The 20,695-nt window shown below is 60.9% G+C and overlaps 1 protein-coding gene across 1 annotated transcript; it reads left to right on the top strand.

Annotated features, from left to right (window-relative positions):
* Positions 1-13,430: 13,430 nt before the first annotated feature.
* Positions 13,431-19,689, top strand: LOC140362379 (polypeptide N-acetylgalactosaminyltransferase 11-like). The gene is made up of 5 exons (XM_072448479.1): positions 13,431-13,589; positions 14,120-14,323; positions 15,872-15,976; positions 16,088-16,234; positions 18,037-19,689. Exons 1-5 carry the CDS (start codon positions 13,443-13,445, stop codon positions 18,166-18,168), a joined length of 735 nt encoding a protein of 244 aa, XP_072304580.1. The 5' UTR covers positions 13,431-13,442; the 3' UTR covers positions 18,169-19,689.
* The last annotated feature ends 1,006 nt before the right edge of the window (positions 19,690-20,695 follow it).

A 20,695-nucleotide genomic window follows, 5' to 3' on the forward strand; every position in this document is an offset into this window, starting at 1 on the left:
TGTGTGGGTCCCTCTCTCTCTCAGGGGCCTCTCTCACTCTCAGGGGCCTCTCTCTCCACAGATCTGGATGTGTGGGGGCCCCTCTCTCTCTCAGGGGCCTCTCTCACTCTCAGGGGCCTCTCTCTCCACAGATCTGGATGTGTGGGGGCCCCTCTCTCTCAGGGGCCTCTCTCACTCTCAGGGGCCTCTCTCTCCACAGATCTGGATGTGTGGGGGCCCCTCTCTCTCTCAGGGGCCTCTCTCACTCTCAGGGGCCTCTCTCTCCACAGATCTGGATGTGTGGGGGCCCCTCTCTCTCAGGGGCCTCTCTCTCCACAGATCTGGATGTGTGGGGCCCCTCTCTCTCTCAGGGGCCTCTCTCACTCTCAGGGGCCTCTCTCTCCACAGATCTGGATGTGTGGGGGCCCCTCTCTCTCTCAGGGGCCTCTCTCACTCTCAGGGGCCTCTCTCTCCACAGATCTGGATGTGTGGGGGCCCCTCTCTCTCTCAGGGGCCTCTCTCACTCTCAGGGGCCTCTCTCTCCACAGATCTGGATGTGTGGGGGCCCCTCTCTCTCAGGGGCCTCTCTCACTCTCAGGGGCCTCTCTCACTCTCAGGGGCCTCTCTCTCCACAGATCTGGATGTGTGGGGGCCCCTCTCTCTCTCTCAGGGGCCTCTCTCACTCTCAGGGGCCTCTCTCTCCACAGATCTGGATGTGTGGGGGGCCCCTCTCTCTCTCAGGGGCCTCTCTCACTCTCAGGGGCCTCTCTCTCCACAGATCTGGATGTGTGGGGGCCCCTCTCTCTCTCAGGGGCCTCTCTCACTCTCAGGGGCCTCTCTCTCCACAGATCTGGATGTGTGGGGGCCCCTCTCTCTCTCTCAGGGGCCTCTCTCACTCTCAGGGGCCTCTCTCTCCACAGATCTGGATGTGTGGGGGGCCCTCTCTCTCTCAGGGGCCTCTCTCACTCTCAGGGGCCTCTCTCTCCACAGATCTGGATGTGTGGGGGCCCCTCTCTCTCTCAGGGGCCTCTCTCACTCTCAGGGGCCTCTCTCTCCACAGATCTGGATGTGTGGGGGCCCCTCTCTCTCTCAGGGGCCTCTCTCACTCTCAGGGGCCTCTCTCTCCACAGATCTGGATGTGTGGGGGCCCTCTCTCTCTCAGGGGCCTCTCTCACTCTCAGGGGCCTCTCTCTCCACAGATCTGGATGTGTGGGGGGCCCCCTCTCTCTCTCAGGGGCCTCTCTCACTCTCAGGGGCCTCTCTCTCCACAGATCTGGATGTGTGGGGGCCCCTCTCTCTCAGGGGCCTCTCTCTCCACAGATCTGGATGTGTGGGGGCCCCTCTCTCTCTCAGGGGCCTCTCTCACTCTCAGGGGCCTCTCTCTCCACAGATCTGGATGTGTGGGGGCCCCTCTCTCTCTCAGGGGCCTCTCTCACTCTCAGGGGCCTCTCTCTCCACAGATCTGGATGTGTGGGGGCCCCTCTCTCTCTCAGGGGCCTCTCTCACTCTCAGGGGCCTCTCTCTCCACAGATCTGGATGTGTGGGGGCCCCTCTCTCTCAGGGCCTCTCTCACTCTCAGGGGCCTCTCTCACTCTCAGGGGCCTCTCTCTCTCCACAGATCTGGATGTGTGGGGGCCCCTCTCTCTCTCTCAGGGGCCTCTCTCACTCTCAGGGGCCTCTCTCTCCACAGATCTGGATGTGTGGGGGCCCCTCTCTCTCTCAGGGGCCTCTCTCACTCTCAGGGGCCTCTCTCTCCACAGATCTGGATGTGTGGGGGCCCCTCTCTCTCTCAGGGGCCTCTCTCACTCTCAGGGGCCTCTCTCTCCACAGATCTGGATGTGTGGGGGCCCCTCTCTCTCTCAGGGGCCTCTCTCACTCTCAGGGGCCTCTCTCTCCACAGATCTGGATGTGTGGGGGCCCCTCTCTCTCTCTCAGGGGCCTCTCTCACTCTCAGGGGCCTCTCTCTCCACAGATCTGGATGTGTGGGGGCCCCTCTCTCTCTCTCAGGGGCCTCTCTCACTCTCAGGGGCCTCTCTCTCCACAGATCTGGATGTGTGGGGGCCCCTCTCTCTCTCTCAGGGGCCTCTCTCACTCTCAGGGGCCTCTCTCTCCACAGATCTGGATGTGTGGGGGCCCCTCTCTCTCTCTCAGGGGCCTCTCTCACTCTCAGGGGCCTCTCTCTCCACAGATCTGGATGTGTGGGGGCCCCTCTCTCTCTCTCAGGGGCCTCTCTCACTCTCAGGGGCCTCTCTCTCCACAGATCTGGATGTGTGGGGGCCCCTCTCTCTCTCAGGGGCCTCTCTCTCTCAGGGGCCTCTCTCACTCTCAGGGGCCTCTCTCTCCACAGATCTGGATGTGTGGGGGCCCCTCTCTCTCTCTCAGGGGCCTCTCTCACTCTCAGGGGCCTCTCTCTCCACAGATCTGGATGTGTGGGGGCCCCTCTCTCTCTCTCAGGGGCCTCTCTCACTCTCAGGGGCCTCTCTCTCCACAGATCTGGATGTGTGGGGGCCCCTCTCTCTCTCAGGGGCCTCTCTCACTCTCAGGGGCCTCTCTCTCCACAGATCTGGATGTGTGGGGGCCCCTCTCTCTCTCAGGGGCCTCTCTCACTCTCAGGGGCCTCTCTCTCCACAGATCTGGATGTGTGGGGGCCCCTCTCTCTCTCAGGGGCCTCTCTCACTCTCAGGGGCCTCTCTCTCCACAGATCTGGATGTGTGGGGGCCCCTCTCTCTCTCAGGGGCCTCTCTCACTCTCAGGGGCCTCTCTCTCCACAGATCTGGATGTGTGGGGGCCCCTCTCTCTCTCAGGGGCCTCTCTCACTCTCAGGGGCCTCTCTCTCCACAGATCTGGATGTGTGGGGGGCCCCTCTCTCTCTCAGGGGCCTCTCTCACTCTCAGGGGCCTCTCTCTCCACAGATCTGGATGTGTGGGGGCCCCTCTCTCTCTCAGGGGCCTCTCTCACTCTCAGGGGCCTCTCTCTCCACAGATCTGGATGTGTGGGGGCCCCTCTCTCTCTCTCAGGGGCCTCTCTCACTCTCAGGGGCCTCTCTCTCCACAGATCTGGATGTGTGGGGGCCCCTCTCTCTCTCTCAGGGGCCTCTCTCACTCTCAGGGGCCTTCTCTCCACAGATCTGGATGTGTGGGGGCCCCTCTCTCTCTCAGGGGCCTCTCTCACTCTCAGGGGCCTCTCTCTCCACAGATCTGGATGTGTGGGGGCCCCTCTCTCTCTCTCAGGGGGCCTCTCTCACTCTCAGGGGCCTCTCTCTCCACAGATCTGGATGTGTGGGGGCCCCTCTCTCTCTCTCAGGGGCCTCTCTCACTCTCAGGGGCCTCTCTCTCCACAGATCTGGATGTGTGGGGGCCCCTCTCTCTCTCTCAGGGGCCTCTCTCACTCTCAGGGGCCTCTCTCTCCACAGATCTGGATGTGTGGGGGCCCCTCTCTCTCTCTCAGGGGCCTCTCTCACTCTCAGGGGCCTCTCTCTCCACAGATCTGGATGTGTGGGGGCCCCTCTCTCTCTCTCAGGGGCCTCTCTCACTCTCAGGGGCCTCTCTCTCCACAGATCTGGATGTGTGGGGGCCCCTCTCTCTCTCAGAGGGGCCTCTCTCACTCTCAGGGGCCTCTCTCTCCACAGATCTGGATGTGTGGGGGCCCCTCTCTCTCTCTCAGGGGCCTCTCTCACTCTCAGGGGCCTCTCTCTCCACAGATCTGGATGTGTGGGGGCCCCTCTCTCTCTCTCAGGGGCCTCTCTCACTCTCAGGGGCCTCTCTCTCCACAGATCTGGATGTGTGGGGGCCCCTCTCTCTCTCTCAGGGGCCTCTCTCACTCTCAGGGGCCTCTCTCTCTCCACAGATCTGGATGTGTGGGGGCCCCTCTCTCTCTCTCAGGGGCCTCTCTCACTCTCAGGGGCCTCTCTCTCCACAGATCTGGATGTGTGGGGGCCCCTCTCTCTCTCTCAGGGGCCTCTCTCACTCTCAGGGGCCTCTCTCTCCACAGATCTGGATGTGTGGGGGCCCCTCTCTCTCTCTCAGGGGCCTCTCTCACTCTCAGGGGCCTCTCTCTCCACAGATCTGGATGTGTGGGGGCCCCTCTCTCTCTCTCAGGGGCCTCTCTCACTCTCAGGGGCCTCTCTCTCCACAGATCTGGATGTGTGGGGGCCCCTCTCTCTCTCTCAGGGGCCTCTCTCACTCTCAGGGGCCTCTCTCTCCACAGATCTGGATGTGTGGGGGCCCCTCTCTCTCTCTCAGGGGCCTCTCTCACTCTCAGGGGCCTCTCTCTCCACAGATCTGGATGTGTGGGGGCCCCTCTCTCTCTCAGGGGCCTCTCTCACTCTCAGGGGCCTCTCTCTCCACAGATCTGGATGTGTGGGGGCCCCTCTCTCTCTCTCAGGGGCCTCTCTCACTCTCAGGGGCCTCTCTCTCCACAGATCTGGATGTGTGGGGGCCCCTCTCTCTCTCTCAGGGGCCTCTCTCACTCTCAGGGGCCTCTCTCTCCACAGATCTGGATGTGTGGGGGCCCCTCTCTCTCTCTCAGGGGCCTCTCTCACTCTCAGGGGCCTCTCTCTCCACAGATCTGGATGTGTGGGGGCCCCTCTCTCTCTCTCAGGGGCCTCTCTCACTCTCAGGGGCCTCTCTCTCCACAGATCTGGATGTGTGGGGGCCCCTCTCTCTCTCAGGGGCCTCTCTCACTCTCAGGGGCCTCTCTCTCCACAGATCTGGATGTGTGGGGGCCCCTCTCTCTCTCTCAGGGGCCTCTCTCACTCTCAGGGGCCTCTCTCTCCACAGATCTGGATGTGTGGGGGCCCCTCTCTCTCTCTCAGGGGCCTCTCTCACTCTCAGGGGCCTCTCTCTCCACAGATCTGGATGTGTGGGGGCCCCTCTCTCTCTCTCAGGGGCCTCTCTCACTCTCAGGGGCCTCTCTCTCCACAGATCTGGATGTGTGGGGGCCCCTCTCTCTCTCTCAGGGGCCTCTCTCACTCTCAGGGGCCTCTCTCTCCACAGATCTGGATGTGTGGGGGCCCCTCTCTCTCTCTCAGGGGCCTCTCTCACTCTCAGGGGCCTCTCTCTCCACAGATCTGGATGTGTGGGGGCCCCTCTCTCTCTCTCAGGGGCCTCTCTCACTCTCAGGGGCCTCTCTCTCCACAGATCTGGATGTGTGGGGGCCCCTCTCTCTCTCTCAGGGGCCTCTCTCACTCTCAGGGGCCTCTCTCTCCACAGATCTGGATGTGTGGGGGCCCTCTAGATCTGGATGTGTGGGGGCCCCTCTCTCTCTCAGGGGCCTCTCTCACTCTCAGGGGCCTCTCTCTCCACAGATCTGGATGTGTGGGGGCCCCTCTCTCTCTCTCAGGGGCCTCTCTCACTCTCAGGGGCCTCTCTCTCCACAGATCTGGATGTGTGGGGGCCCCTCTCTCTCTCAGGGGCCTCTCTCACTCTCAGGGCCTCTCTCTCCACAGATCTGGATGTGTGGGGGCCCCTCTCTCTCTCTCAGGGGCCTCTCTCACTCTCAGGGGCCTCTCTCTCCACAGATCTGGATGTGTGGGGGCCCCTCTCTCTCTCTCAGGGGCCTCTCTCACTCTCAGGGGCCTCTCTCTCCACAGATCTGGATGTGTGGGGGCCCCTCTCTCTCTCTCAGGGGCCTCTCTCACTCTCAGGGGCCTCTCTCTCCACAGATCTGGATGTGTGGGGGCCCCTCTCTCTCTCTCAGGGGCCTCTCTCACTCTCAGGGGCCTCTCTCTCCACAGATCTGGATGTGTGGGGGCCCCTCTCTCTCTCTCAGGGGCCTCTCTCACTCTCAGGGGCCTCTCTCTCCACAGATCTGGATGTGTGGGGGCCCCTCTCTCTCTCTCAGGGGCCTCTCTCACTCTCAGGGGCCTCTCTCTCCACAGATCTGGATGTGTGGGGGCCCCTCTCTCTCTCTCAGGGGCCTCTCTCACTCTCAGGGGCCTCTCTCTCCACAGATCTGGATGTGTGGGGGCCCCTCTCTCTCTCTCAGGGGCCTCTCTCACTCTCAGGGGCCTCTCTCTCCACAGATCTGGATGTGTGGGGGCCCCTCTCTCTCTCTCAGGGGCCTCTCTCACTCTCAGGGGCCTCTCTCTCCACAGATCTGGATGTGTGGGGGCCCCTCTCTCTCTCTCAGGGGCCTCTCTCACTCTCAGGGGCCTCTCTCTCCACAGATCTGGATGTGTGGGGGCCCCTCTCTCTCTCTCAGGGGCCTCTCTCACTCTCAGGGGCCTCTCTCTCCACAGATCTGGATGTGTGGGGGCCCCTCTCTCTCTCTCAGGGGCCTCTCTCACTCTCAGGGGCCTCTCTCTCCACAGATCTGGATGTGTGGGGGCCCCTCTCTCTCTCTCAGGGGCCTCTCTCACTCTCAGGGGCCTCTCTCTCCACAGATCTGGATGTGTGGGGGCCCCTCTCTCTCTCTCAGGGGCCTCTCTCACTCTCAGGGGCCTCTCTCTCCACAGATCTGGATGTGTGGGGGCCCCTCTCTCTCTCTCAGGGGCCTCTCTCACTCTCAGGGGCCTCTCTCTCCACAGATCTGGATGTGTGGGGGCCCCTCTCTCTCTCTCAGGGGCCTCTCTCACTCTCAGGGGCCTCTCTCTCCACAGATCTGGATGTGTGGGGGCCCCTCTCTCTCTCAGGGGCCTCTCTCACTCTCAGGGGCCTCTCTCTCCACAGATCTGGATGTGTGGGGGCCCCTCTCTCTCTCTCAGGGGCCTCTCTCACTCTCAGGGGCCTCTCTCTCCACAGATCTGATGTGTGGGGGCCCCTCTCTCTCTCAGGGGCCTCTCTCACTCTCAGGGGCCTCTCTCTCCACAGATCTGGATGTGTGGGGGCCCCTCTCTCTCTCTCAGGGGCCTCTCTCACTCTCAGGGGCCTCTCTCTCCACAGATCTGGATGTGTGGGGGCCCCTCTCTCTCTCAGGCCTCTCTCACTCTCAGGGGCCTCTCTCTCCACAGATCTGGATGTGTGGGGGCCCCTCTCTCTCTCTCAGGGGCCTCTCTCACTCTCAGGGGCCTCTCTCTCCACAGATCTGGATGTGTGGGGGCCCCTCTCTCTCTCTCAGGGGCCTCTCTCACTCTCAGGGGCCTCTCTCTCCACAGATCTGGATGTGTGGGGGCCCCTCTCTCTCTCTCAGGGGGCCTCTCTCACTCTCAGGGGCCTCTCTCTCCACAGATCTGGATGTGTGGGGGCCCCTCTCTCTCTCTCAGGGGCCTCTCTCACTCTCAGGGGCCTCTCTCTCCACAGATCTGGATGTGTGGGGGCCCCTCTCTCTCTCTCAGGGGCCTCTCTCACTCTCAGGGGCCTCTCTCTCCACAGATCTGGATGTGTGGGGGCCCCTCTCTCTCTCTCAGGGGCCTCTCTCACTCTCAGGGGCCTCTCTCTCCACAGATCTGGATGTGTGGGGGCCCCTCTCTCTCTCTCAGGGGCCTCTCTCACTCTCAGGGGCCTCTCTCTCCACAGATCTGGATGTGTGGGGGCCCCTCTCTCTCTCTCAGGGGCCTCTCTCACTCTCAGGGGCCTCTCTCTCCACAGATCTGGATGTGTGGGGGCCCCTCTCTCTCTCTCAGGGGCCTCTCTCACTCTCAGGGGCCTCTCTCTCCACAGATCTGGATGTGTGGGGGCCCCTCTCTCTCTCTCAGGGGCCTCTCTCACTCTCAGGGGCCTCTCTCTCCACAGATCTGGATGTGTGGGGGCCCCTCTCTCTCTCTCAGGGGCCTCTCTCACTCTCAGGGGCCTCTCTCTCCACAGATCTGGATGTGTGGGGGCCCCTCTCTCTCTCTCAGGGGCCTCTCTCACTCTCAGGGGCCTCTCTCTCCACAGATCTGGATGTGTGGGGGCCCCTCTCTCTCTCTCAGGGGCCTCTCTCACTCTCAGGGGCCTCTCTCTCCACAGATCTGGATGTGTGGGGGCCCCTCTCTCTCTCTCAGGGGCCTCTCTCACTCTCAGGGGCCTCTCTCTCCACAGATCTGGATGTGTGGGGGCCCCTCTCTCTCTCTCAGGGGCCTCTCTCACTCTCAGGGGCCTCTCTCTCCACAGATCTGGATGTGTGGGGGCCCCTCTCTCTCTCAGGGGCCTCTCTCACTCTCAGGGGCCTCTCTCTCCACAGATCTGGATGTGTGGGGGCCCCTCTCTCTCTCTCAGGGGCCTCTCTCACTCTCAGGGGCCTCTCTCTCCACAGATCTGGATGTGTGGGGGCCCCTCTCTCTCTCTCAGGGGCCTCTCTCACTCTCAGGGGCCTCTCTCTCCACAGATCTGGATGTGTGGGGGCCCCTCTCTCTCTCTCAGGGGCCTCTCTCACTCTCAGGGGCCTCTCTCTCCACAGATCTGGATGTGTGGGGGCCCCTCTCTCTCTCTCAGGGGCCTCTCTCACTCTCAGGGGCCTCTCTCTCCACAGATCTGGATGTGTGGGGGCCCCTCTCTCTCTCTCAGGGGCCTCTCTCACTCTCAGGGGCCTCTCTCTCCACAGATCTGGATGTGTGGGGGCCCCTCTCTCTCTCTCAGGGGCCTCTCTCACTCTCAGGGGCCTCTCTCTCCACAGATCTGGATGTGTGGGGGCCCCTCTCTCTCTCTCAGGGGCCTCTCTCACTCTCAGGGGCCTCTCTCTCCACAGATCTGGATGTGTGGGGGCCCCTCTCTCTCTCAGGGGCCTCTCTCACTCTCAGGGGCCTCTCTCTCCACAGATCTGGATGTGTGGGGGCCCCTCTCTCTCTCTCAGGGGCCTCTCTCACTCTCAGGGGCCTCTCTCTCCACAGATCTGGATGTGTGGGGGCCCCTCTCTCTCTCTCAGGGGCCTCTCTCACTCTCAGGGGCCTCTCTCTCCACAGATCTGGATGTGTGGGGGCCCCTCTCTCTCTCTCAGGGGCCTCTCTCACTCTCAGGGGCCTCTCTCTCCACAGATCTGGATGTGTGGGGGCCCCTCTCTCTCTCTCAGGGGCCTCTCTCACTCTCAGGGGCCTCTCTCTCCACAGATCTGGATGTGTGGGGGCCCCTCTCTCTCTCTCAGGGGCCTCTCTCACTCTCAGGGGCCTCTCTCTCCACAGATCTGGATGTGTGGGGGCCCCTCTCTCTCTCAGGGGCCTCTCTCACTCTCAGGGGCCTCTCTCTCCACAGATCTGGATGTGTGGGGGCCCCTCTCTCTCTCTCAGGGGCCTCTCTCACTCTCAGGGGCCTCTCTCTCCACAGATCTGGATGTGTGGGGGCCCCTCTCTCTCTCTCAGGGGCCTCTCTCACTCTCAGGGGCCTCTCTCTCCACAGATCTGGATGTGTGGGGGCCCCTCTCTCTCTCTCAGGGGCCTCTCTCACTCTCAGGGGCCTCTCTCTCCACAGATCTGGATGTGTGGGGGCCCCTCTCTCTCTCTCAGGGGCCTCTCTCACTCTCAGGGGCCTCTCTCTCCACAGATCTGGATGTGTGGGGGCCCTCTCTCTCTCTCAGGGGCCTCTCTCACTCTCAGGGGCCTCTCTCTCCACAGATCTGGATGTGTGGGGGCCCCTCTCTCTCTCTCAGGGGCCTCTCTCACTCTCAGGGGCCTCTCTCTCCACAGATCTGGATGTGTGGGGGCCCCTCTCTCTCTCTCAGGGGCCTCTCTCACTCTCAGGGGCCTCTCTCTCCACAGATCTGGATGTGTGGGGGCCCCTCTCTCTCTCTCAGGGGCCTCTCTCACTCTCAGGGGCCTCTCTCTCCACAGATCTGGATGTGTGGGGGCCCCTCTCTCTCTCTCAGGGGCCTCTCTCACTCTCAGGGGCCTCTCTCTCCACAGATCTGGATGTGTGGGGGCCCCTCTCTCTCTCAGGGGCCTCTCTCACTCTCAGGGGCCTCTCTCTCCACAGATCTGGATGTGTGGGGGCCCCTCTCTCTCTCTCAGGGGCCTCTCTCACTCTCAGGGGCCTCTCTCTCCACAGATCTGGATGTGTGGGGGCCCCTCTCTCTCTCTCAGGGGCCTCTCTCACTCTCAGGGGCCTCTCTCTCCACAGATCTGGATGTGTGGGGGCCCCTCTCTCTCTCTCAGGGGCCTCTCTCACTCTCAGGGGCCTCTCTCTCCACAGATCTGGATGTGTGGGGGCCCCTCTCTCTCTCAGGGGCCTCTCTCACTCTCAGGGGCCTCTCTCTCCACAGATCTGGATGTGTGGGGGCCCCTCTCTCTCTCTCAGGGGCCTCTCTCACTCTCAGGGGCCTCTCTCTCCACAGATCTGGATGTGTGGGGGCCCCTCTCTCTCTCAGGGGCCTCTCTCACTCTCAGGGGCCTCTCTCTCCACAGATCTGGATGTGTGGGGGCCCCTCTCTCTCTCTCAGGGGCCTCTCTCACTCTCAGGGGCCTCTCTCTCCACAGATCTGGATGTGTGGGGGCCCCTCTCTCTCTCAGGGGCCTCTCTCACTCTCAGGGGCCTCTCTCTCCACAGATCTGGATGTGTGGGGGCCCCTCTCTCTCTCTCAGGGGCCTCTCTCACTCTCAGGGGCCTCTCTCTCCACAGATCTGGATGTGTGGGGGCCCCTCTCTCTCTCAGGGGCCTCTCTCACTCTCAGGGGCCTCTCTCTCCACAGATCTGGATGTGTGGGGGCCCCTCTCTCTCTCTCAGGGGCCTCTCTCACTCTCAGGGGCCTCTCTCTCCACAGATCTGGATGTGTGGGGGCCCCTCTCTCTCTCTCAGGGGCCTCTCTCACTCTCAGGGGCCTCTCTCTCCACAGATCTGGATGTGTGGGGGCCCCTCTCTCTCTCAGGGGCCTCTCTCACTCTCAGGGGCCTCTCTCTCCACAGATCTGGATGTGTGGGGGCCCCTCTCTCTCTCTCAGGGGCCTCTCTCACTCTCAGGGGCCTCTCTCTCCACAGATCTGGATGTGTGGGGGCCCCTCTCTCTCTCTCAGGGGCCTCTCTCACTCTCAGGGGCCTCTCTCTCCACAGATCTGGATGTGTGGGGGCCCCTCTCTCTCTCTCAGGGGCCTCTCTCACTCTCAGGGGCCTCTCTCTCCACAGATCTGGATGTGTGGGGGCCCCTCTCTCTCTCAGGGGCCTCTCTCACTCTCAGGGGCCTCTCTCTCCACAGATCTGGATGTGTGGGGGCCCCTCTCTCTCTCTCAGGGGCCTCTCTCACTCTCAGGGGCCTCTCTCTCCACAGATCTGGATGTGTGGGGGCCCCCTCTCTCTCTCAGGGGCCTCTCTCACTCTCAGGGGCCTCTCTCTCCACAGATCTGGATGTGTGGGGGCCCCTCTCTCTCTCTCAGGGGCCTCTCTCACTCTCAGGGGCCTCTCTCTCCACAGATCTGGATGTGTGGGGGCCCCTCTCTCTCTCTCAGGGGCCTCTCTCACTCTCAGGGGCCTCTCTCTCCACAGATCTGGATGTGTGGGGGCCCCTCTCTCTCTCTCAGGGGCCTCTCTCACTCTCAGGGGCCTCTCTCTCCACAGATCTGGATGTGTGGGGGCCCCTCTCTCTCTCTCAGGGGCCTCTCTCACTCTCAGGGGCCTCTCTCTCCACAGATCTGGATGTGTGGGGGCCCCTCTCTCTCTCAGGGGCCTCTCTCACTCTCAGGGGCCTCTCTCTCCACAGATCTGGATGTGTGGGGGCCCCTCTCTCTCTCTCAGGGGCCTCTCTCACTCTCAGGGGCCTCTCTCTCTCCACAGATCTGGATGTGTGGGGGCCCCTCTCTCTCTCTCAGGGGCCTCTCTCACTCTCAGGGGCCTCTCTCTCCACAGATCTGGATGTGTGGGGGCCCTCTCTCTCTCTCAGGGGCCTCTCTCACTCTCAGGGGCCTCTCTCTCCACAGATCTGGATGTGTGGGGGCCCCTCTCTCTCTCTCAGGGGCCTCTCTCACTCTCAGGGGCCTCTCTCTCCACAGATCTGGATGTGTGGGGGCCCCTCTCTCTCTCAGGGGCCTCTCTCACTCTCAGGGGCCTCTCTCTCCACAGATCTGGATGTGTGGGGGCCCCTCTCTCTCTCTCAGGGGCCTCTCTCACTCTCAGGGGCCTCTCTCTCCACAGATCTGGATGTGTGGGGGCCCCTCTCTCTCTCTCAGGGGCCTCTCTCACTCTCAGGGGCCTCTCTCTCCACAGATCTGGATGTGTGGGGGCCCCTCTCTCTCTCAGGGGCCTCTCTCACTCTCAGGGGCCTCTCTCTCCACAGATCTGGATGTGTGGGGGCCCCTCTCTCTCTCAGGGGCCTCTCTCACTCTCAGGGGCCTCTCTCTCCACAGATCTGGATGTGTGGGGGCCCCTCTCTCTCTCTCAGGGGCCTCTCTCACTCTCAGGGGCCTCTCTCTCCACAGATCTGGATGTGTGGGGGCCCCTCTCTCTCTCAGGGGCCTCTCTCACTCTCAGGGGCCTCTCTCTCCACAGATCTGGATGTGTGGGGGCCCCTCTCTCACTCTCAGGGGCCTCTCTCACTCTCAGGGGCCTCTCTCTCCACAGATCTGGATGTGTGGGGGCCCCTCTCTCACTCTCAGGGGCCTCTCTCACTCTCAGGGGCCTCTCTCTCCACAGATCTGGATGTGTGGGGGCCCCTCTCTCTCTCAGGGGCCTCTCTCACTCTCAGGGGCCTCTCTCTCCACAGATCTGGATGTGTGGGGGCCCCTCTCTCTCTCTCAGGGGCCTCTCTCACTCTCAGGGGCCTCTCTCTCCACAGATCTGGATGTGTGGGGGCCCCTCTCTCTCTCAGGGGCCTCTCTCACTCTCAGGGGCCTCTCTCTCCACAGATCTGGATGTGTGGGGGCCCCTCTCTCTCTCAGGGGCCTCTCTCACTCTCAGGGGCCTCTCTCTCCACAGATCTGGATGTGTGGGGGCCCCTCTCTCACTCTCAGGGGCCTCTCTCACTCTCAGGGGCCTCTCTCTCCACAGATCTGGATGTGTGGGGGCCCCTCTCTCTCTCTCAGGGGCCTCTCTCACTCTCAGGGGCCTCTCTCTCCACAGATCTGGATGTGTGGGGGCCCCTCTCTCTCTCAGGGGCCTCTCTCACTCTCAGGGGCCTCTCTCTCCACAGATCTGGATGTGTGGGGGCCCCTCTCTCTCTCAGGGGCCTCTCTCACTCTCAGGGGCCTCTCTCTCCACAGATCTGGATGTGTGGGGGCCCCTCTCTCTCTCTCAGGGGCCTCTCTCACTCTCAGGGGCCTCTCTCTCCACAGATCTGGATGTGTGGGGGCCCCTCTCTCTCTCAGGGGCCTCTCTCACTCTCAGGGGCCTCTCTCTCCACAGATCTGGATGTGTGGGGGCCCCTCTCTCTCTCAGGGGCCTCTCTCACTCTCAGGGGCCTCTCTCTCCACAGATCTGGATGTGTGGGGGCCCCTCTCTCACTCTCAGGGGCCTCTCTCACTCTCAGGGGCCTCTCTCTCCACAGATCTGGATGTGTGGGGGCCCCTCTCTCACTCTCAGGGGCCTCTCTCACTCTCAGGGGCCTCTCTCTCCACAGATCTGGATGTGTGGGGGCCCCTCTCTCACTCTCAGGGGCCTCTCTCACTCTCAGGGGCCTCTCTCTCCACAGATCTGGATGTGTGGGGGCCAGCTGCTGATCGCTCCGTGCTCCAGAGTCGGTCACATCTTCAGAAAGAGACGTCCTTATGGTTCTCCAGGAGGAACCGACACCATGGCCCACAACTCCCTCCGCCTGGCCCACGTGTGGATGGACCAGTACAAGGTCTGGACCGGGACTAGGGACCGGGACTAGGGACAGGGACCGGGACCAGGGACCGGGACCAGGGACCAGGGACCGGGACTAGAGACCGGAGCGGGACTAGAGACCGGGACCAGGGACCGGGACTAGAGACCGGGACCAGGGACCGGGACTAGAGACCGGAGCGGGACCAGAGAGCGGGACCGGGACAAGGGACAGGAACCAAGACAAGGGACAGGGACTGGGACAAGGGACAGGACCCGGGGACTGGGACAAGGGCTAGGGACCGGGACAAGGGACAGGACCCGGGGACCGGGACAAGGGCCAGGGACCGGGACAAGGGACAGGACCCACAAGGGACAGGACCCGGGGACTGGGACAAGGGCTAGGGACCGGGACAAGGGACAGGACCCGGGGACCGGGACAAGGGCCAGGGACCGGGACAAGGGACAGGACCCACAAGGGACAGGACCCGGGGACCGGGACAAGGGACGGGGACCAGGACTAGAGACCTTAGACCAGGACTTGGTCTAACCCCGCCTCTCTGTGGTCAGGAGCAGTACCTGTCGCTGCGGCCCGACCTGATTGGCCGGTCGTTTGGTGATGTCAGCGAGAGGGTGGAGCTCCGGCGCAGGCTTCAGTGTCGTTCCTTTAAGTGGTTTTTACAGAACGTTTATCCCGAGATGAGTTCCAGCGCCAAGAACCCTCAGGCCCTGAACCGGGCCCTCAGGAGGCCCCCGGTGCTGCAGCGAGGACGGGTATGAGGGCCGCACACATGGGGGCCGCAGACATGGGGGCCGCAGACATGGGGGCCGCACACATGGGGGCCGCACACATGGGGGCCGCACACATGGGGGCCGCAGACATGGGGGCCGCACACATGGGGGCCGCAGACATGGGGGCCGCAGACATGGGGGCCGCACACATGGGGGGCCGCAGACATGGGGGCCGCAGACATGGGGGCCGCACACATGGGGGCCGCACACATGGGGGCCGCAGACATGGGGGCCGCACACATGGGGGCCGCACACATGGGGGCCGCAGACATGGGGGCCGCAGACATGGGGCCGCACACATGGGGGCCGCACACATGGGGGGCCGCAGACATGGGGGCCGCAGACATGGGGGCCGCAGACATGGGGGCCGCAGACATGGGGGCCGCACACATGGGGGCCGCACACATGGGGGGCCGCAGACATGGGGGCCGCAGACATGGGGGCCGCACACATGGGGCGGCACACATGGGGGCCGCACACATGGGGGCCGCAGACATGGGGGCCGCACACATGGGGGCCGCAGACATGGGGGCCGCACACATGGGGGCCGCACACATGGGGGCCGCACACATGGGGGCCGCAGACATGGGGGCCGCAGACATGGGGGCCGCACACATGGGGGCCGCACACATGGGGGCGCACACATGGGGGCCGCACACATGGGGGGCCGCAGACATGGGGGCCGCAGACATGGGGGCCGCACACATGGGGCGGCACACATGGGGGCCGCAGACATGGGGGCCGCAGACATGGGGGCCGCACACATGGGGGCCGCACACATGGGGGCCGCACACATGGGGGCCGCACACATGGGGCCGCACACATGGGGGCCGCAGACATGGGGGCCGCACACATGGGGCGGCACACATGGGGGCCGCACACATGGGGGCCGCAGACATGGGGGCCGCACACATGGGGGCCGCAGACATGGGGGCCGCACACATGGGGGCCGCACACATGGGGGCCGCAGACATGGGGGCCGCAGACATGGGGGCCGCACACATGGGGGCCGCACACATGGGGGCCGCAGACATGGGGGCCGCACACATGGGGGCCGCACACATGGGGATGGGGGCCGCAGACATGGGGGCCGCAGACATGGGGGCCGCAGACATGGGGGCCGCACACATGGGGGCCGCACACATGGGGGCCGCACACTCGGGGGCCGCACTCTCGGGGGCCGCTCTCTCAGGGGCCGCTCTCTCGGGGCCGCTCTCTCGGGGCCGCTCTCTCGGGGCCCGCACACTCGGGGGCCGCTCTCTCGGGGGCCGCTCTCTCGGGGGCCGCTCTCTCAGGGGCCGCTCTCTCGGGGCCCGCTCTCTCCGGGGCCGCTCCCTCAGGGGCCGCTCCCTCAGGGGCCGCTCTCTCGGGGGCCGCTCTCTCGGGGGCCGCTCTCTCGGGGGCCGCACACTCGGGGGCCGCTCTCTCGGGGGCCGCTCTCTCGGGGGCCGCTCCCTCAGGGGCCGCTCCCTCAGGGGCCGCTCTCTCAGGGGCCGCTGTAGGGCCATGACGTCTGTTCTTCTGTTGCAGGTGAGGAACGTTGGCTCTGGTCAGTGTCTCGTGGCTCAGGGTCGTCCCTCTCAGAAAGGAGGAACTGTGGTTCTGAGGCCGTGTGACCCCAGGGACCCAGAGCAGGTACTGGGGCCGGGGCCGGGGCCGGGGCCGGGGCCGGGGCCGGGGCCGGGGCCGGGGCCGGGGCCGGGGCTCCTCTCGGTCTAACCGCGGCCCCTCTCTCTCTCTCTTCAGGAGTGGGCGTTCGACGAGGAAGGGCAGCTGGTTCTTTCTGGTCTGCTGTGTCTGGACGTGTCTGAGGTCCGGACCTCGGACCCTCCCAGACTCATGAAGTGTCACGGCTCTGGAGGCTCCCAGCAGTGGGCCCTCGGGGCCCTCGGGGTCAGTGTCACTCAGACTGTAGAGCACATGTGTCAAATACAAGGACCGCGGGCCAAATCCGGCCTAAACCAGGCTTAAACCAGGCTTAAACCAGGCTTAAACCAGGCTTAAACCAGACTTAAACCAGGCATAAACCAGGCTTAAACCAGACTTAAACCAGGCTTAAACCAGGCTTAAACCAGGCTTAAACCAGGCTTAAACCAGACTTAAACCAGGCTTAAACCAGACTTAAACCAGGCTTAAACCAGGCTTAAACCAGGCTTAAACCAGGCTTAAACCAGGCTTAAACCAGACTTAAACCAGGCTTAAACCAGACTTAAACCAGGCTTAAACCAGGCTTAAACCAGGCTTAAACCAGGCTTAAACAAGGCTTAAACCAGACTTAAACCAGGCTTAAACCAGGCTTAAACCAGGCTTAAACCAGGCTTAAACCAGGCTTAAACCAGGCTTAAACCAGGCTTAAACCAGACTTAAACCATGCTTAAACCAGGCTTAAACCAGGCTTAAACCAGGCTTAAACCAGGCTTAAACCAGGCATAAACCAGGCTTAAACCAGACTTAAACCATACTTAAACCAGGCTTAAACCAGGCTTAAACCAGGCTTAAACCAGACTTAAACCAGGCATAAACTAGGCCTAAACCAGGCCTAAACCAGACTTAAACCAGGCCTAAACCAGACTTAAACCAGGCTTAAACCAGACTTAAACCAGGCTTAAACCAGGCTTAAACCAGACTTAAACCAGGCATAAACCAGGCTTAAACCAGACTTAAACCAGGCATAAACCCGGCTTAAACCAGGCTTAAACCAGACTTAAACCAGGCTTAAACCAGGCTTAAACCAGACTTAAACCAGGCCTAAACCAGACTTAAACCAGGCATAAACCAGGCATAAACCAGGCATAAACCAGGCCTAAACCAGGCTTAAACCAGGCTTAAACCAGACTTAAACCAGACTTAAACCAGGCTTAAACCAGGCCTAAGCCAGGCATAAACCAGGCCTAAACCAGGCTTAAACCAGGCTTAAACCAGGCATAAACCAGGCATAAACCAGGCCTAAACCAGGCTTAAACCAGATTTAAACCAGGCTTAAACCAGTTCTAAACCAGGCATAAACTAGTCCTAAACCAGGTATGAACCAGGCCTAAACCAGGCCTAAACCAGGCTTAAACCAGGCCTAAACCAGGCTTAAACCAGGCTTAAACCAGGCCTAAACCAGGCTTAAACCAGGCTTAAACCAGGCTTGAACCAGGCATAAACCAGGCCTAAACCAGGCCTAAACCAGGCTTAAACCAGGCTTAAACCAGGCTTAAACCAGGCCTAAACCAGGCTTAAACCAGGCTTAAACCAGGTTTAAACCAGGCCTAAACCAGGTTTAAACCAGGCCTAAACCAGGCTTGAACCAGGCTTAAACCAGGCTTAAACCAGGCCTAAACCAGGCTTAAACCAGGCTTAAACCAGGCTTAAACCAGGCTTAAACCAGATTTAAACCAGGCTTAAACCAGGCCTAAACCAGGTTTAAACCAGGTCTAAACCAGGCTTAAACCAGGCCTAAACCAGGCCTAAACCAGGCTTAAACCAGGCTTAAACCAGGCATAAACCAGGCCTAAACCAGGCATAAACCAGGCATAAACCAGGCCTAAACCAGGCTTAAACCAGGCTTGAACCAGGCTTAAACCAGGCCTAAACCAGGCTTAAACCAGGCTTAAACCAGGCTTAAACCAGGCCTAAACCAGGCTTAAACCAGGCTTAAACCAGGCCTAAACCAGGCTTAAACCAGGCTTAAACCAGATCTTGCGTTGCAGAAGTCCAGTCGTCTGTACCAGGTCTCGGTGGGGCAGTGTCTCTCAGTGACGGCGCCAGTCGGACCCAAAGGATATGTTTCCATGGCGATCTGCGACCAATCAGAGGATCAGCAGTGGCGCCTGGAGTCGTGACCACAAATGGACACTACAGGCGCAGCAGACGGACTACAGGCGCGGCAGACTGACTACAGGCGCAGCAGATGGACTACAGGCGCAGCAGATGGACTACAGGCGCAGCAGATGCACTACAGGCGCAGCAGACAGACTACAGGCGCGGCAGACTGACTACAGGCGCAGCAGATGGACTACAGGCGCAGCAGATGGACTACAGGCGCAGCAGATGCACTACAGGCGCAGCAGATGGACTACAGGCGCAGCAGACGGACTACAGGCGCAGCACACGGACTACAGGCGCAGCAGATGGACTACAGGCGCAGCAGACGGACTACAGGCGCAGCAGATGGACTACAGGCGCAGCAGACGGACTACAGGCGCAGCAGATGCACTACAGGCGCAGCAGATGGACTACAGGCGCAGCAGATGGACTACAGGCGCAGCAGACGGACTACAGGCGCAGCAGATGCACTACAGGCGCAGCAGACGGACTACAGGCGCAGCAGATGGACTACAGGCGCAGCAGACGGACTACAGGCGCAGCAGATGCACTACAGGCGCAGCAGATGGACTACAGGCGCAGCAGATGGACTACAGGCGCAGCAGACGGACTACAGGCGCAGCAGACGGACTACAGGCGCAGCAGATCGACTACAGGCGCAGCAGATGGACTACAGGCGCAGCAGATGCACTACAGGCGCAGCAGATGGACTACAGGCGCAGCAGATCGACTACAGGCGCAGCAGATCGACTACAGGCGCAGCAGATGGACTACAGGCGCAGCAGATGCACTACAGGCGCAGCAGATCGACTACAGGCGCAGCAGACGGACTACAGGCGCAGCAGATCGACTACAGGCGCAGCAGATGGACTACAGGCGCAGCAGATGCACTACAGGCGCAGCAGACGGACTACAGGCGCAGCAGACGGACTACAGGCGCAGCAGATGCACTACAGGCGCAGCAGATGCACTACAGGCGCAGCAGACGGACTACAGGCGCGGCAGACTGACTACAGGCGCAGCAGATGGACTACAGGCGCAGCAGATGGACTACAGGCGCAGCAGATGCACTACAGGCGCAGCAGATGGACTACAGGCGCAGCAGACGGACTACAGGCGCAGCAGATGCACTACAGGCGCAGCAGATGGACTACAAATCTGGCCTTTTCCCTTCCCGTCCGTCAAACCTCAAACGTTTCCTGGAGGTGGAGCCTGGAGCGACTCCAACCAGCAGCTGATCCATAAAAACTACAAACATGGAGCGTTTTTAACTTTATGAAGCAACAATTAGAACAATCATGAAGAATCAGTCAAATATATATTTTTACATCATTTTGACTCTTTAAATTTACAAAATTAGGATTTTATTTTCATGTTTAAATTTGAGCTGTGAAGACTTCTTTTGGACTTGAATTCACCTTAAACTACAGGCCTCTGGACTACAAACATGGCCGCCGCGTTGTCACTGAAGAAAGCTTCTTTTTTTCCCTCCAAGTTTTATCCAAATGTTTTATCATAAATAAACAGATGAAATGTGAGTTTAATGCAATTTTGTTTTATTTCTGGACATATTTGACAGCACAGGAATTCAGGACAAAGGGCACAAACCGGAGCGGACCCAAGTCCAGACAGATCTCTGGTCTAAGAGGATCTGGACCTGGTCAGACTCTGAAACACAGTCCAGGTTTAAATCATTTCCTAATTGTAAATGATGACATCACACTGCTACGTTACAAAAGTGTTTCCTAGCAACTCAAAACCCACAAAGATCATGTCATATTTTATTTTTGGCCGTGGCTGCAGAGCCGCGGCGCGGTCGAGTAGCCTCATGGCTAACCCTGACCCTAACCTTAACCCTGACCCTAACCCTAGCCTCATGGCTAACCTTAACCTAACCCTAACCTTAACCCTAACCTTAACCCTAACCTTAACCCTAACCCTAACCCTGACCTTAACCCTAACCTTAACCCTAACCTTAACCCTAACCTTAACCCTGACCCTGACCCTAACCCTGACCTTAACCCTAACCTTAACCTTAACCCTGACCCTAACCTTAACCCTAACCCTGACCCTAACCTTAACCCTGACCCTAACCTTAACCCTAACCTTAACCCTGACCCTAACCCTGACCCTAACCTTAACCCTAACCCTAACCCTGACCTTAACCCTGACCTTAACCCTAACCTCAACCTTGACCCTAACCTTAACCCTAACCCTGACCCTAACCTTAACCCTGACCCTAACCCTAACCCTAACCTTAACCCTAACCTTAACCCTGACCCTAACCCTGACCCTAACCTTAACCCTAACCCTGACCTTAACCCTGACCTTAACCCTAACCTCAACCTTGACCCTAACCTTAACCCTGACCCTAACCTTAACCTTAACCCTAACCCTAACCTTAACCCTGACCCTGACCCTAACCCTGACCCTAACCCTGACCTTAACCCTGACCCTAACCTTAACCCTGACCCTGACCCTAACCTTACGTGTGTCTGTGTCTGTGTCTGTGTCTGTGTGATATATATATATATATATATATAA

The sequence above is a fragment of the Eucyclogobius newberryi genome, unplaced genomic scaffold (assembly GCF_026437365.1).
Source record: "Eucyclogobius newberryi isolate DKJ021-1_F unplaced genomic scaffold, fEucNew1.0.hap1 SCAF_169, whole genome shotgun sequence".
Classification (NCBI taxonomy): domain Eukaryota; kingdom Metazoa; phylum Chordata; class Actinopteri; order Gobiiformes; family Gobiidae; genus Eucyclogobius; species Eucyclogobius newberryi.

Excerpts from the sequence above, each read along its gene's own strand:
- LOC140362379 (XM_072448479.1), top strand. The coding sequence starts at position 13,443 with ATGTGTGGGGGCCAGCTGCTGATCGCTCCGTGCTCCAGAGTCGGTCAC. Across the intron at positions 13,590-14,119 it reads TGTGGATGGACCAGTACAAG|GAGCAGTACCTGTCGCTGCG; the intron begins GTCTGGACCGGG and ends CTCTGTGGTCAG. Across the intron at positions 14,324-15,871 it reads CGGTGCTGCAGCGAGGACGG|GTGAGGAACGTTGGCTCTGG; the intron begins GTATGAGGGCCG and ends CTTCTGTTGCAG.